General features: G+C 39.5%; 1 protein-coding gene across 4 annotated transcripts in view; it reads left to right on the top strand.

Moving 5' to 3' along the window:
• LOC126481182 (ferrochelatase, mitochondrial) overlaps nt 1-12,020 on the top strand; it is a 66,926-nt gene that overhangs the window by 33,582 nt on the left and 21,324 nt on the right. For all 4 annotated transcript variants that reach the window (XM_050104763.1, XM_050104762.1, XM_050104764.1 and 1 more), the window contains one exon: nt 5,273-5,374. In XM_050104763.1, coding sequence (XP_049960720.1) covers nt 5,273-5,374 — 102 coding nt within the window. The remainder of the gene's footprint in view (nt 1-5,272; nt 5,375-12,020) is intronic.

Genomic DNA, 12,020 nt, shown 5'->3' with positions numbered 1-12,020 from the left:
ATCCATTTGACGCCAAGAAGCCCCCCCCCCCCCCCCCATACAAGCCGCGCCACCCGTGGCCGTCACATCTGGAGTGATGAGCAGTCCCTCTTGAAATATACCAAGGGTCTCATTGAGGCCTAAACAGACTGTAATTACCCTTACAACCTTGTACAGAAACAGATCTCCCATGCATTATCTCTCCATTCACTCACCACCTCCCAAAGTCTCACCATGTGATCACAAAAGAGCATTCTCCTCATGACTCATTATCAACCAGAACTTGAGCATCAGAATCGCATTCTCCTCCAGAGTTTTGACTATCTCTCATCATGCCCTGAAATGAGTAATGTCCTACTCACTTTCATCCTCATCGCTTCCACCGAAGCTAAACGGTATCTTCATCCACCCTTGCACAACCTCTGCTCCCAACCCCTTGTCTCATGGCTCATATCCCTGTAATAGACTGTCCCATACATCCTCCCATCAGCATCTACTCCAGCCCAATCATAAGCATCACCTGTCCATCAAATGCTGCACTACCTGCGAAACCAGCTAAGCTGCAACCAACAAGCTGTCTGATCGAATGAATGGCCACTGACATAGAGTGTCCAAGAAACAGCTGGACCACCCAGTTGCTGAGCATGTTGGCCAACACAACATTCTTTATTTTAATGACTGCTTCACAGCCTGTGCCGCCTGGATCCTTCCTACCAACACCACCTTTTTTGAACTGCACTGGTGGTAACTCTCTTTGCAATATATTCTTCATTCCAAACTCTCCTGGCCTCAATCTTTGTTAGTCATTGTTCTTCACCCACCTATCCCCTTCCCTGTTCCCACTCCAGCACTACACAACCTTCTGTTCCACATATGCACCCATAGTCCTTTTACTTCTCTCCTTTTCTGCCCCTCCTCCCCCCCCCCCCCCCCCCTCCATCTATCCTCCCGACCTAGCTGCCCTACACTCTCTCCACCTCACCCCTGTAAGCCCTCACAGACAGCAGTTTACCGTTCCCCACTGGTACCCGTGCACTCCCTCCTCCTTACTGCTACCACCCAGATTGCTTCTCCCATCTTGCACAGTTGCTCCCAGTCTGGCCTCAGCAGCCAGAGACAGTGGTCATGTGCATGTGAGCTGTACTTGCATGAATGTGTGTGTATGTTGTCTATTTCAGAAGGAGGTCTTCTGGCCAAAACCTAATGTGTTTATTAGTCATTTTCTTGTGCCTGTCTGCTACTCAACACCTCTGCTATGTGGTGAGTAGCAATCTATCTGTTTCATAATATTGTCGTCATTCCATTCCGGATTTTCCATTGTTTGGTCTATGATTTTGTAGGTCACTTATTTTATGCTTTTATGTACAGTAGTCATTTGCATATTTTTTCAGTCATTTAGGACTTTGCAGTGGATGAGAGATTAGAGGTAAATGCTAATTAAGTAAGGGGACAGTACCATAGAGCAATGTCTGTATAACCAAACTGGGATTCCAACTGGACCATGTGACTTACTTGTTTTCAATTATTTCAGTTACTTCTCTATGCCACAGATGCCTATTACTACGTCCTCCTTATGGGAGTCTGTGCAAAGGTCAAACAATGGCACGTCTCTTCGATCCTCTTGCCAGACTGACACCTGAATGGTTGATGAATGACTAGACAGAAGCTCATGATTGACTTAATGATTTCGCTTAGAACCAGAATTTTCTTGAGTTCTTGGCAAGATCTTTCGCTATGTTATGCCAATGGAAGCTGTTTACTTCACACATCAATCTTTTTATATACACATGAATTTCTATTAACTTTTTCCTTATGATATTCCTGCATTATTTATTGAGCCCAGAGTTCAATGGTCTCTGCTTTCTCAGCTTTTTTCTTCCACCCCACAGTGCAGGTCCAGAAATCTGCATCCAGTACCATCCTACCCTATTCTTCTTTCATCCCTGAGGAATGAACTAATAGTTCAAAAGGTAGGATAGTTTCATGACTTTTAATGTGTGCTTATTAGTGGCAGTAAAAATGTCACCTCCTGTTTGTAAGTATTGGGCAGTAACTCTGTTTCATTACTTTATGTTTCTTTCACTCATTTATTAAGTAAAAAAAGAGAGAAGAAAAGAAAAATGTTGGAATGTGTGAAGATTACTAGGAAACTTCTAACTAAATGCATAATACATTAGCACATTATAGATATCCCCACAATGAAAGGAATTTAATAATTAATAAATATTTACAAAATTTAAAATTAAAAGTTTACTTTTATTATTGGCAGTGAAGAAAATCTCAATGTAGTAGTATCGTTCTGCTTCATATTTTTGTTAGGTACTGTAAGTGACTGTTTATAGTGAATGCATTTTCTATCAGCTAGACTTGTCACAGATATAGGTCTATGACTGAAATTTTTTTTTCATTGTTCATTTTTACTTGCCCTTTTTCAAAATATTTATAACAAATGTATACCCAAGTTTAATTTACTTCTTGAATATTGCAATTTTATTAAGATAATTAACCTCCTTTAACACTAAAGAAAGGAAGAGGAATGAATAAAATAGTATTTTTGTCCTCGTAAGAGTACATATGGTATTGTTAAGACAGCTGTAGAGAAATTTTATATAATAGAAGTGCTTCACTACATGAATTTGTAATGAAGTAAATATTAAGCCACTAATAGCGGCAGCATGAAAAGGATAGTTGGCTACTCACCATGTAGAGGGGGCACTGAATCATAGACAGGCGCAGTGATAAGTTTTTGACACATTTAAGCTTTCGATTAAAAGGCATTCTTCTGAAAGGGGCAACAAATTCACCTGATGGTGGCAGTAATCAGTTGTAGGTGGTGGTGATAAGGAAGAGGCATGGGGTGTGGTGGTGATAAGGAAGAGGCATGGGGTGGGGAGAGGGAAGATAGCATGACAGGTGGGGGAAGGTGTAGTGCTGCTTTTAGGAGAGTGCAGGGATGTGGCAGGGACAGGTGCATTTGGTATATTTGAGTAGGGGATTGGAAAGGGAGAGAAGTAGAGGAGGAGGAAAAGATTAGTGGGTGTGTTGGTGAAATAAATGCTGTTTTATGCTGGAGTGGGAACAAGGAATGGGAGAGATAAGTGGAGGGCAGGGACTAATGAAGGTTGAGGCCGGGAGGGGGCTTATAGGAATGTAAGGTATTTGGAAGAAGAGTACCCATATACAGTTTAGAAAAGTTGGTGTTGGCAGGAAGGATACAGATGTCACAGGTTGTGAAGCAGTCATTGAAGTGAAGCACATTCTGTTGGGTAGAATGTTCAGCAACTGGGTGCCCAGCTTTCTCTTGGGCACAATTTGTCATTGGCCATTCATCATTCATGCAAATAGACAGCTTGTTAGTTGTGAAGCCCACGCAGAAAGCATCACAGTAGTTGTTGATTAGTGTGTAGATCACATGGCTGCTTTCACAGGTAGCCCTGCCTTTGATGGGATGGGAAATGCCTGTGACTGGACTGGAGTAGGTGGTTGTGGGAGGATGTACGGGACAGGTTTTGGCAATAGGCCTCTTGCAGGGATATGAGCCATGAGGTAAGGAGATGGGAGCACAGAGTGTATAGATGGACAGGTGATTGGTATAGTGGACAGTGGAATACCACTGTGAGAGGGGTGGTAAGGAAAGTGGGATGGATTTTCCTCGTTTTAGGGCATGACGAGAGGTAATTGAAATCTTGGCTGAGAATGTGATTCAGTTGCTCCAGTTCTGGGTGGTAGTAAGTCAGGAGGGCAACACTCCTCTGTGGATGGATGGTGGGTCTTTGGGAGGTGGTGGGTGACTGGAGAGAGAAGGCATGGGAGATTTGTTTCTGTACAATGTTGGGAGGGTAATTATGGTCTGCAAAGGCCTCAGTGAGACCCTTGGTATATTTCAAGAGGGACTGCTCATCACAACAGATGTGATGGCCACAGCTGGGTAGATTGTATGGGAGGGACTTCTTGGTATCGAATGGGTGGCAGCTGTTGAATTGGATGTGTTGCTGGTGGTTGGAAGGTATGATATGGACGGAAATAATGGAGTAGCCATCTATGAGGTGGAGCTCGAACATCAAGGAAGGTGGCTTGCTGGGTTGAGGAAGACCAGGTGAAGCAAATGATAGGGAAGGTGTTGAAGTTCTGGAGGAATGTGGACAGGGTATCCTCACTGCTGCTGCTGCTGCTGCTGCTGCTGCTGCTGCTTTCTACATAGGCGTGACTACTGACGCCTGTGTGTCTGCATGAATGGCTGCCAACAAACTGTGGTCAGGAGACAGTTGGACCACCCAGTTGCTGAACATGCTGCACAACACAATATGCGTCACTTAAATGAGTGCCTCAGAGCCTACACCATCTGGATCCCCCCTACCAACACCAGCTTCTCTGAACTGCTCAGATGGGAACCCTCCTTGCAATGTATCCTATGTTCCCTTAACCTGCTTAGCCTCAACCATCACTAGTTCTTGTCCACCTCTCTATCCCCTTCCCTGCTCCCATTCCATCACTACACAGCCTACTATTCTGCCAATACACCCACTAATCTTTTCCCTCTTCTCTACTTCTTTCTTTTGCTGCTGCCCCTCACCCCAAAAAATCTCCCATAAGCAGCACTATACCTTCTCCCATCCCTACCCTGTTATGCCTCCCAACACGTCTCCTCCTTACTCCCACCACCTATGCCAGACTGCTGCTCCTGTCAGGTGCATGTGATGTGCTCATAGTAGTTGTGTGTGGAGGGGGGGGGGGGGGGGGGATTTGAAGAACGCCTTGTGGCCGAAAGCTTAAATGTATAGCAGTTTTATCATTGTCCCTGCCAGTGACTCAAAGTCTCCTCTATATGCTAAGTAGCAATCTATCGTTTTCATAATACCATTATTATTCTATCCTAGATTTTCCATTGTTACAGATAAACAACAGCTGTATAATAAAAACTAAGGAGCCAGCAGCTTTTTTTGAAGTAGCAGCTTTCTAACTAATTTAGTCAATAAAATTTAGTGTAATGATAGTTTATTGTTAGTGTAGTATACAGATTAAGTTTATATGATGTCTTTGGCTCTTGTTAATGTATATCTGAACTTGTGCCACATCTCAGAAGTTTCTCCTTCTTTGTGGGATCCACAGATCATGAAGGAATGAATAATTTCATATGCCGGACTTATCTATTATTCCTCTAACATTCACTTAGGAATATTTTGGTGTGTTCCACTGAGCATGAAGAATAGTTACAACCACACTTATCTTAGTATTAACAGTCAATAATCTTAACCACACATTCTGTAACACCCTTCATTAATTCTATTCACAGTGACCAAGTGGAACGTGTTGTCATATTCTCCCAGTATCCACAATACAGCTGCGCTACAACAGGCTCCAGCTTCAATGCCATTTACAAATACTTTAAAGGAAGGTAAGTTTTACTTTTCTCATGTTTGTAAGTGGAAATTCATTACACCATTGGTAATTAGTGTGTGCATTAAATGCAGTGTTTCACTGCATGGACTATAAGAAAGATAAGAAGATTTTTAACAAAATAAGACACACTCTCACTGTCTTGTTGCTCTCCACTCTTTTAACTCAGTATGGACCAAGCAGCAAGACAGTACAGTCATAGATAAGATTTTTGCATTATTTTAGAAGAAAAAATGCTGGCAAATTTCTGAATTTAAATAGTTTCATTGTGGTTACATTCATGTATAGGTAATCAAACACTGTGGATGTTAAGTAATAAATGAAGCATATGTGCTTTATAATCAATGGAGGAGAAAGGGAGCAGTGAAATCTTCCTCATGACATAGAGTTCTAGCCAACCTTCTCCTTTGATGGAGGATTTGAGAAAAATTCTGAATGAAAAATTTCTAGAGATCAAACATTTCATTTCAAAGTTTGCACACATTTGTCTTGAGATTACAAGGCCTATTCATGATATAAACAGTCACACTGTTTTTAAAAAATGAGCTAAATAAGTAGTTTTAGTTTTGAGAGATAACAACACAGGCTGAGGAGTATAGAAAAAAATGAAGTGATCATGTCACAAGAATGAAAGAAGGTAACTACCCAAAATAATAAAGAACTATTGACCAAAAGCAGAGAGATCATTAGATAGACCAAGAAAGGGGTGGAGGCACCAGAAATGAAGATGTTTGCTTGCAATCTCTGTGTGTCCTGACTGATTCACTAGACTCATCATCACCCAGCCCAAACTGCAAAAGACAGAAACTTGAAAGTTGAAGAGGATGTTGGTCTTGCACTATAACATCATTAAAGAAGAGATTTTTCAGAATTCCATTCCTAAGGGGGTGAAATATGGGGCAGAAGGTTTTCTGAAAATATGTCACAAGTAAGACAATTTTGAAGTTAGAACTATGAAGATTGGCATTTGGTTTCTTGGTAAGGAATAAAAAAGAGATGTGTTTCAGAATTTTTGGAAATTCAACCCCCTAAGGGGTAAAATAGTAAAGAAAGCTTTTTTAAAAAATAAATCATTTTTAAAGAACTAGTGCAACTATGGAAATTGGTATTTGATTTATCAGTTACAAATTTTTAAAAGAAGGTGTTTCAGTACTTTAGGAAATTCAATCAGTAAGGGGCTGAAAAATGGAATAAACGCTTTATGAAAATATTTCGTGAAAAAATTTTTAAAGCTAAATACATGAACTTTTGTATTTGGCTTCTCTGTCAGAAATTTTAAAAAACATCTGTTTCAGTGTTTTGGAATTCAACCCTTAAGTAGGTGAAATAGGACATGAAAAGTTTTATGCAAATATTTCATTATGAAAGCATTTTTGAATCTATAGCTATGAAAATTTGTATTTGCCTTCTCAGTTAGAAATAAAGAAATATGTATTAGGCATAAAAGTCTGTAACAAGAACTCAAAAGGCAGGATTAAAAAAACCTCTTGACTCCCCACCAGAATTGCTGTTTGGCCAGAAGTACATTTGGAAAAGGTGATGCTCCTACGGCCTTAATGAGCGTGAAAGATTTATACAGTGCTGCAGTTTGTGAACTAAATCAAAGAAAGCTATTTAATAGCCATCAGGACAAATGGACTCTGTCAGAATTGCATAGAAAAAGGAACAGATTTTTAATACGTCAGTTTTTCAGTAAGCCTACTGTATGTTTACAAAATTATTTTTGTTGTAGTTACTATGCAGGTTTAGCCCAAACTCTTTGCCTTTACAAATGTCTGCTTGTGTCTGTGTATGTGCGGGTGGATATGTGTGTGTGTGTGTGTGTGTGTGTGTGTGTGTGTGTGTGTGTGTGTGCGAGTGTATACCCGTCCTTTTTTCCCCCTAAGGTAAGTGTTTCCGCTCCCGGGATTGGAATGACTCCTTACCCTCTCCCTTAAAACCCACATCCTTTCGTCTTTCCCTCTCCTTCCCTCTTTCCTGACGAAGCAACCGTTGGTTGCGAAAGCTAGAATTTTGTGTGTATGTTTGTGTTTGTTTGTGTGTCTATCGACCTGCCAGCACTTTTGTTTAGTAAGTCTCATCATCTTTGTTTTTAGATATATTTTTCCCACGTGGAATGTTTCCCTCTATTATGTTCATATCATTAATTTGAACCCAACAATTACGTTTGTTGTTGTCACTGTTGCATTTCGAAATCTTTTCTGTCGTCTTATTTTCTCTTTCTGTTTTTGCCAGTAGTTTCACTTTGTATTCACCTTCTCCTTTTGACCGTAATCTACTATACAATTTTATCCCACTGATATATACTCAATAATACGTTACCCACTTCCAAACCATAACAAAAAAAATTTTTTGCCACTTTCAACACTACCGCTGCTATAAAATCCACCGTTTCTAGTTCACAAACAGTTCCTTCCACCTATTAAACAACCATTTCGGGTAGTTCTAATAATGTTTGCTTTATTTCCATTTCCGTTTTTCTCACATCACTGATCATTTTTAGCCGCTTCCCACAGAATTTAACGTCATTATTTCTTCGTCAGACAATTGTTAACCTCATTTTCATAATCTGCCACCACAAAACCACTCCTTTTAATGCATTTACACGTAGTTTGTTCGAAATTTTCCTGAATTTCTCCACCCTTTAACGTGTTTTGGCGGCAACACAACCACCTAACCTTTATGCACATCGTTGTCTACCAACCCAAGTTCACCACAGGATCAACATAAGCCCAAACTCTTTGCCTTTACAAATGTCTGCTTGCGTCTGTGTATGTGCAGATGGATATGTGTGTGTGTGCGAGTGTATACCCGTCCTTTTTTCCCCCTAAGGTAAGTCTTTCCGCTCCCGGCATTGGAATGACTCCTTACCCTCTCCCTTAAAACCCCCTTCTCTCTTTCCTGACGAAGCAACCGTTGGTTGCGAAAGCTAGAATTTTGTGTGTATGTTTGTGTTTGTTTGAGTGTCTATCGACCTGCCAGCGCTTTTGTTTGGCAAGTCTCATCATCTTTGTTTTTACTGTGCTGACCATATAGTCAATGCAAATGAAGCAGTGGGCACTAAGGTAGCAATTTTTGAGAAAATTTCTAATGGGGCAGTTGACATACATGTATTAACAACACTCATTCCATTCACCACCACCACCACCACCACCACCACCACCACCATGGTATGAGAGTCTGGGATGGTCAGACACTGACCCAAACCTGTTACTGCTGAAATAAATGTTTTTGCCATCAAGGCTGTTTTTTAATCCATTTTTAAAGCTAAGCTAGTAGATTCATATAACAAATGAGTGTAACAGCAAAACTCTAATAGATGAGGAATCAAGATGAATGAAATTGATCCAAAGTTAAAGATTTATAAGTGTCTGATACTCCATTTACAACAGTTAAGAAGTGGCTGACCGAATGCAAATGAGTCCTATTTTCTTTTAAAAATGATCTGCATAAAAAACATTTCAATCATTAAGAAAGTGCTGTGCATGGAATGAACAACCGGCGTAACTGAAGGAAAAGAGTAGTACACGTACATGAAGAACTAAGTACAAGATGAGTGTCATATTTCTTGACTGCTGACAAAATGCAATTTTGAGGATGGGGAGGGTAATGATACCCTCCCCCCAAAAATGCAAAGCATATGTCACCTGTCAGTGTTTTGCAGGTTGCAGAGGTGATTCTTTTGATTGGTTACATTGCAAGGGGTCAAACAATAATTGCAAATTACTACACAAGTCTTCTTGTCCAACAGGGTGTAAAAATACATGAAAAAAAATTGTTTTATAAAAAGGAGAAAACAAGATTGCCCTGGGCCAATGAAGTGGTGGATAAAGTGCGTTAGCTATGGGAAAAACTGAGAGATCTGACTAGGAGTTACTAGCAGATTTAACACTTTTTGACTTACTCTTATTTCCACAAAGAATTTTGTGGCTGAAAAATATTTTGAATATAAAGAAGAAGTTATTTAAACTGCTGTTGAGGGTTTTGCAGACATTCCACAATCGTGCTTCACTAGCACGAGCCAATAAAATACTGGATAACATGCATTGAACTAAAATGGAACTGCATCCAAAAATAAATGCAATTTTTAGGTTAGGAGACTATTTTACTGCTGGGCTGATAAATATTCTCCTTGTCCTCATATCTGTCATGGTGGCCATTTCTTTCAAGCAATATAATATACACATGCTTTAGAAACCTGTTTACTAACCATTGAGTACAACAAAAGCTTTGTAGACTATGATATGACATGATACTTAAAAAATTAAATGTAAGAGAATATAAAAGTTGCATAACATTTGAGTTAAGAAATGAGCTTTCAAAGCTTTTCACAATCGTCATTGTCAGAAACTGATTGTCAGCACCAATGTATGGTTTATATATAGAAGTGATCTGATTTATTATTGGTGGACTGATAAGCCAGGAGATGGAAAGCTAAGAAAGTACAACTTTCCCCTATCCACCAGGCCATAATTTTGGGGTGGAAGCAGAATGGATGCTGTCTCCATTAACATCACTTTCCTTTGAAAGCAAGTTCTTACTTTCAGTTTTTATATAGGCCCAGCCTCTGACTATGCTAAAATTTTATTTACCATTTCTATTAAATTTGCTAGTGCACATCTGAATTTTATTAGAGAGTTCAATTAAGATTAGTGAGAATATAAAACCTTCATTTTGTTTAAGCAAATTTAATGTCCTTTCGTGAAATTATGTTCTGCTATTACTCTTTTATTGCATTTTAACTCAAAGATAACACAGTTAATGCACTTAAAATTATATTTGGATGGTGCCACAAAACTCTTCAGTCCATATGAGTACACCAGATACATTCTGATCCATGTCATGGTAAATTTTTGGGAGCATTTTATATGTTATATTTAACAGGATTTGCTACAATGGTTTTGGAAAATTTTGAAAACTCATATTGCTGGGTCAAGTAAACAAGGTTGATCCTCTGTACAGAATATTGCATCCCTGCTTTCCATTTAGTCAGTTACGTTTAACACAACAAATAACACATGAGGAGACATTAAGTATGCACATGTGAATGGTACAGGGTGACAATTATTGAACTATATGAGATAAAATCGTCATAACTTCTGAATGGTTAGCATTAAAATGTTTAAACTGCACAGTTGGCTGCAAGTGAGAATTAGTGTGCACTGTATGGGTTGGTCTAGCAACGAAGCCCACTGTCGTTTGAATAAGTTCATCAATAAGCAAATTTGGCACATTTGGGGGACTTATAATCCGCATTTCATGATCAAGAAGTCTCTTCACTCTCAGCGGGTGACTGTGTGGTGTGCAATGTCCAGTCATGTTATAATGGGTGCTGTATTCCTTGATGGCATGGTGACTACCGAAAGGCACGTGAAGGTTTTGGAAGATGATTTCATCCCCATTATCCAAAGTGACCCTGATTTCGAAAAGATGTGGTTCATGCAAGACGGAGCTCGACCCCATCAAAGCAGGAGAGTGTTTGATGTCCTGGTGGAGCACTTTAGGGACCCCATTCTGGCTCTTTGGTACCCGGACGCCACTGATATGGGCCTCGATTGGCTGCCATATTATCTGGATGCAAACACATGTGACTCCTTTTTGCGGAGCTGTATTTAAAGACAAGATGTACATCAATAACTCCAAAACCCTTGCTGAGCTGAAAACAGCCATTCAGGAGGTCATCGACAGCATCAATTTCCGACACTTCAACGGGTCATGCAGAATTTTGCTATTCATCTGCGCCACATCATCGCCAATGATGGCAGGCATGTCGAACATGTCATAACCTAAATCTGAATATCTGTAGTGATGATTACGTGTTGAATAAAGTGTGTGCATGCCGTAGTTTGTAACTAATTTACATTTTTTTCATATACTTCAGTAATTGTCACTCTGTATTTGCTGCTTTTCAATATTTCAATGAATTACTTTTCCATAACACAACTGCACCTAAAGTGATATCTTATGGAATAAATCATTTTGGAATCATTATTACATAATCCACAGCTTTTAAATCAAAAGGAAAAAGGGTACAGTTCTTCTGGGAAATAGGACATGTGAGAATACATAAAAGTCTTTTATTTGATGCAACAGCAAGCGAGACTTGAAAGAAAGAAAGTGTCTTGCTACAAATTGCCATTGTGATATACATTGTCACTTCACTGTCTTTGGAAAAGTTATGCCTGCAGAAAATTAGTGGCTTGCATTGGTTGCCATCAGTAAGCCAAAAAATCTTGCACTTTTGACCTAAGGATGTAAATGGTCTTCCCTATTTTTAGAGATGGTGGTACACTGACATGTTGCTTTCTCTTACAAGTAAATACACCCAGCATTCTCTCTCCTGATGATATTCCAGTTACTTTATCCATTTTGGTCTCATTAAAATGTTTTGCTTTCCATGACAAGAAAAAGAAACTGAAAGAATGTAATTATTAACTGTAGTCGCCTAGCACAGCATTAGCTATTCTTCCACTATGCATTACACTTGAGAATGAATTGCTACATTATCACTGTATTGTTGAAGCTTTTGAGGGATGGAGCTTCTGCTTCAGCGTATTTATTATGTTTCAAAATAATTTTGTTACATTTTGGGCTATTGAACATATTTTTGAGACTACTTCATAAAGACCTCAGCACAGTTGTAT

Source organism: Schistocerca serialis, chromosome 5 (assembly GCF_023864345.2).
Source record: "Schistocerca serialis cubense isolate TAMUIC-IGC-003099 chromosome 5, iqSchSeri2.2, whole genome shotgun sequence".
NCBI classification, from domain to species: Eukaryota; Metazoa; Arthropoda; class Insecta; order Orthoptera; family Acrididae; genus Schistocerca; species Schistocerca serialis.
Note: the sequence above shows the minus strand (reverse complement) of the source record. Positions and strands in the feature narration are given on the sequence as shown.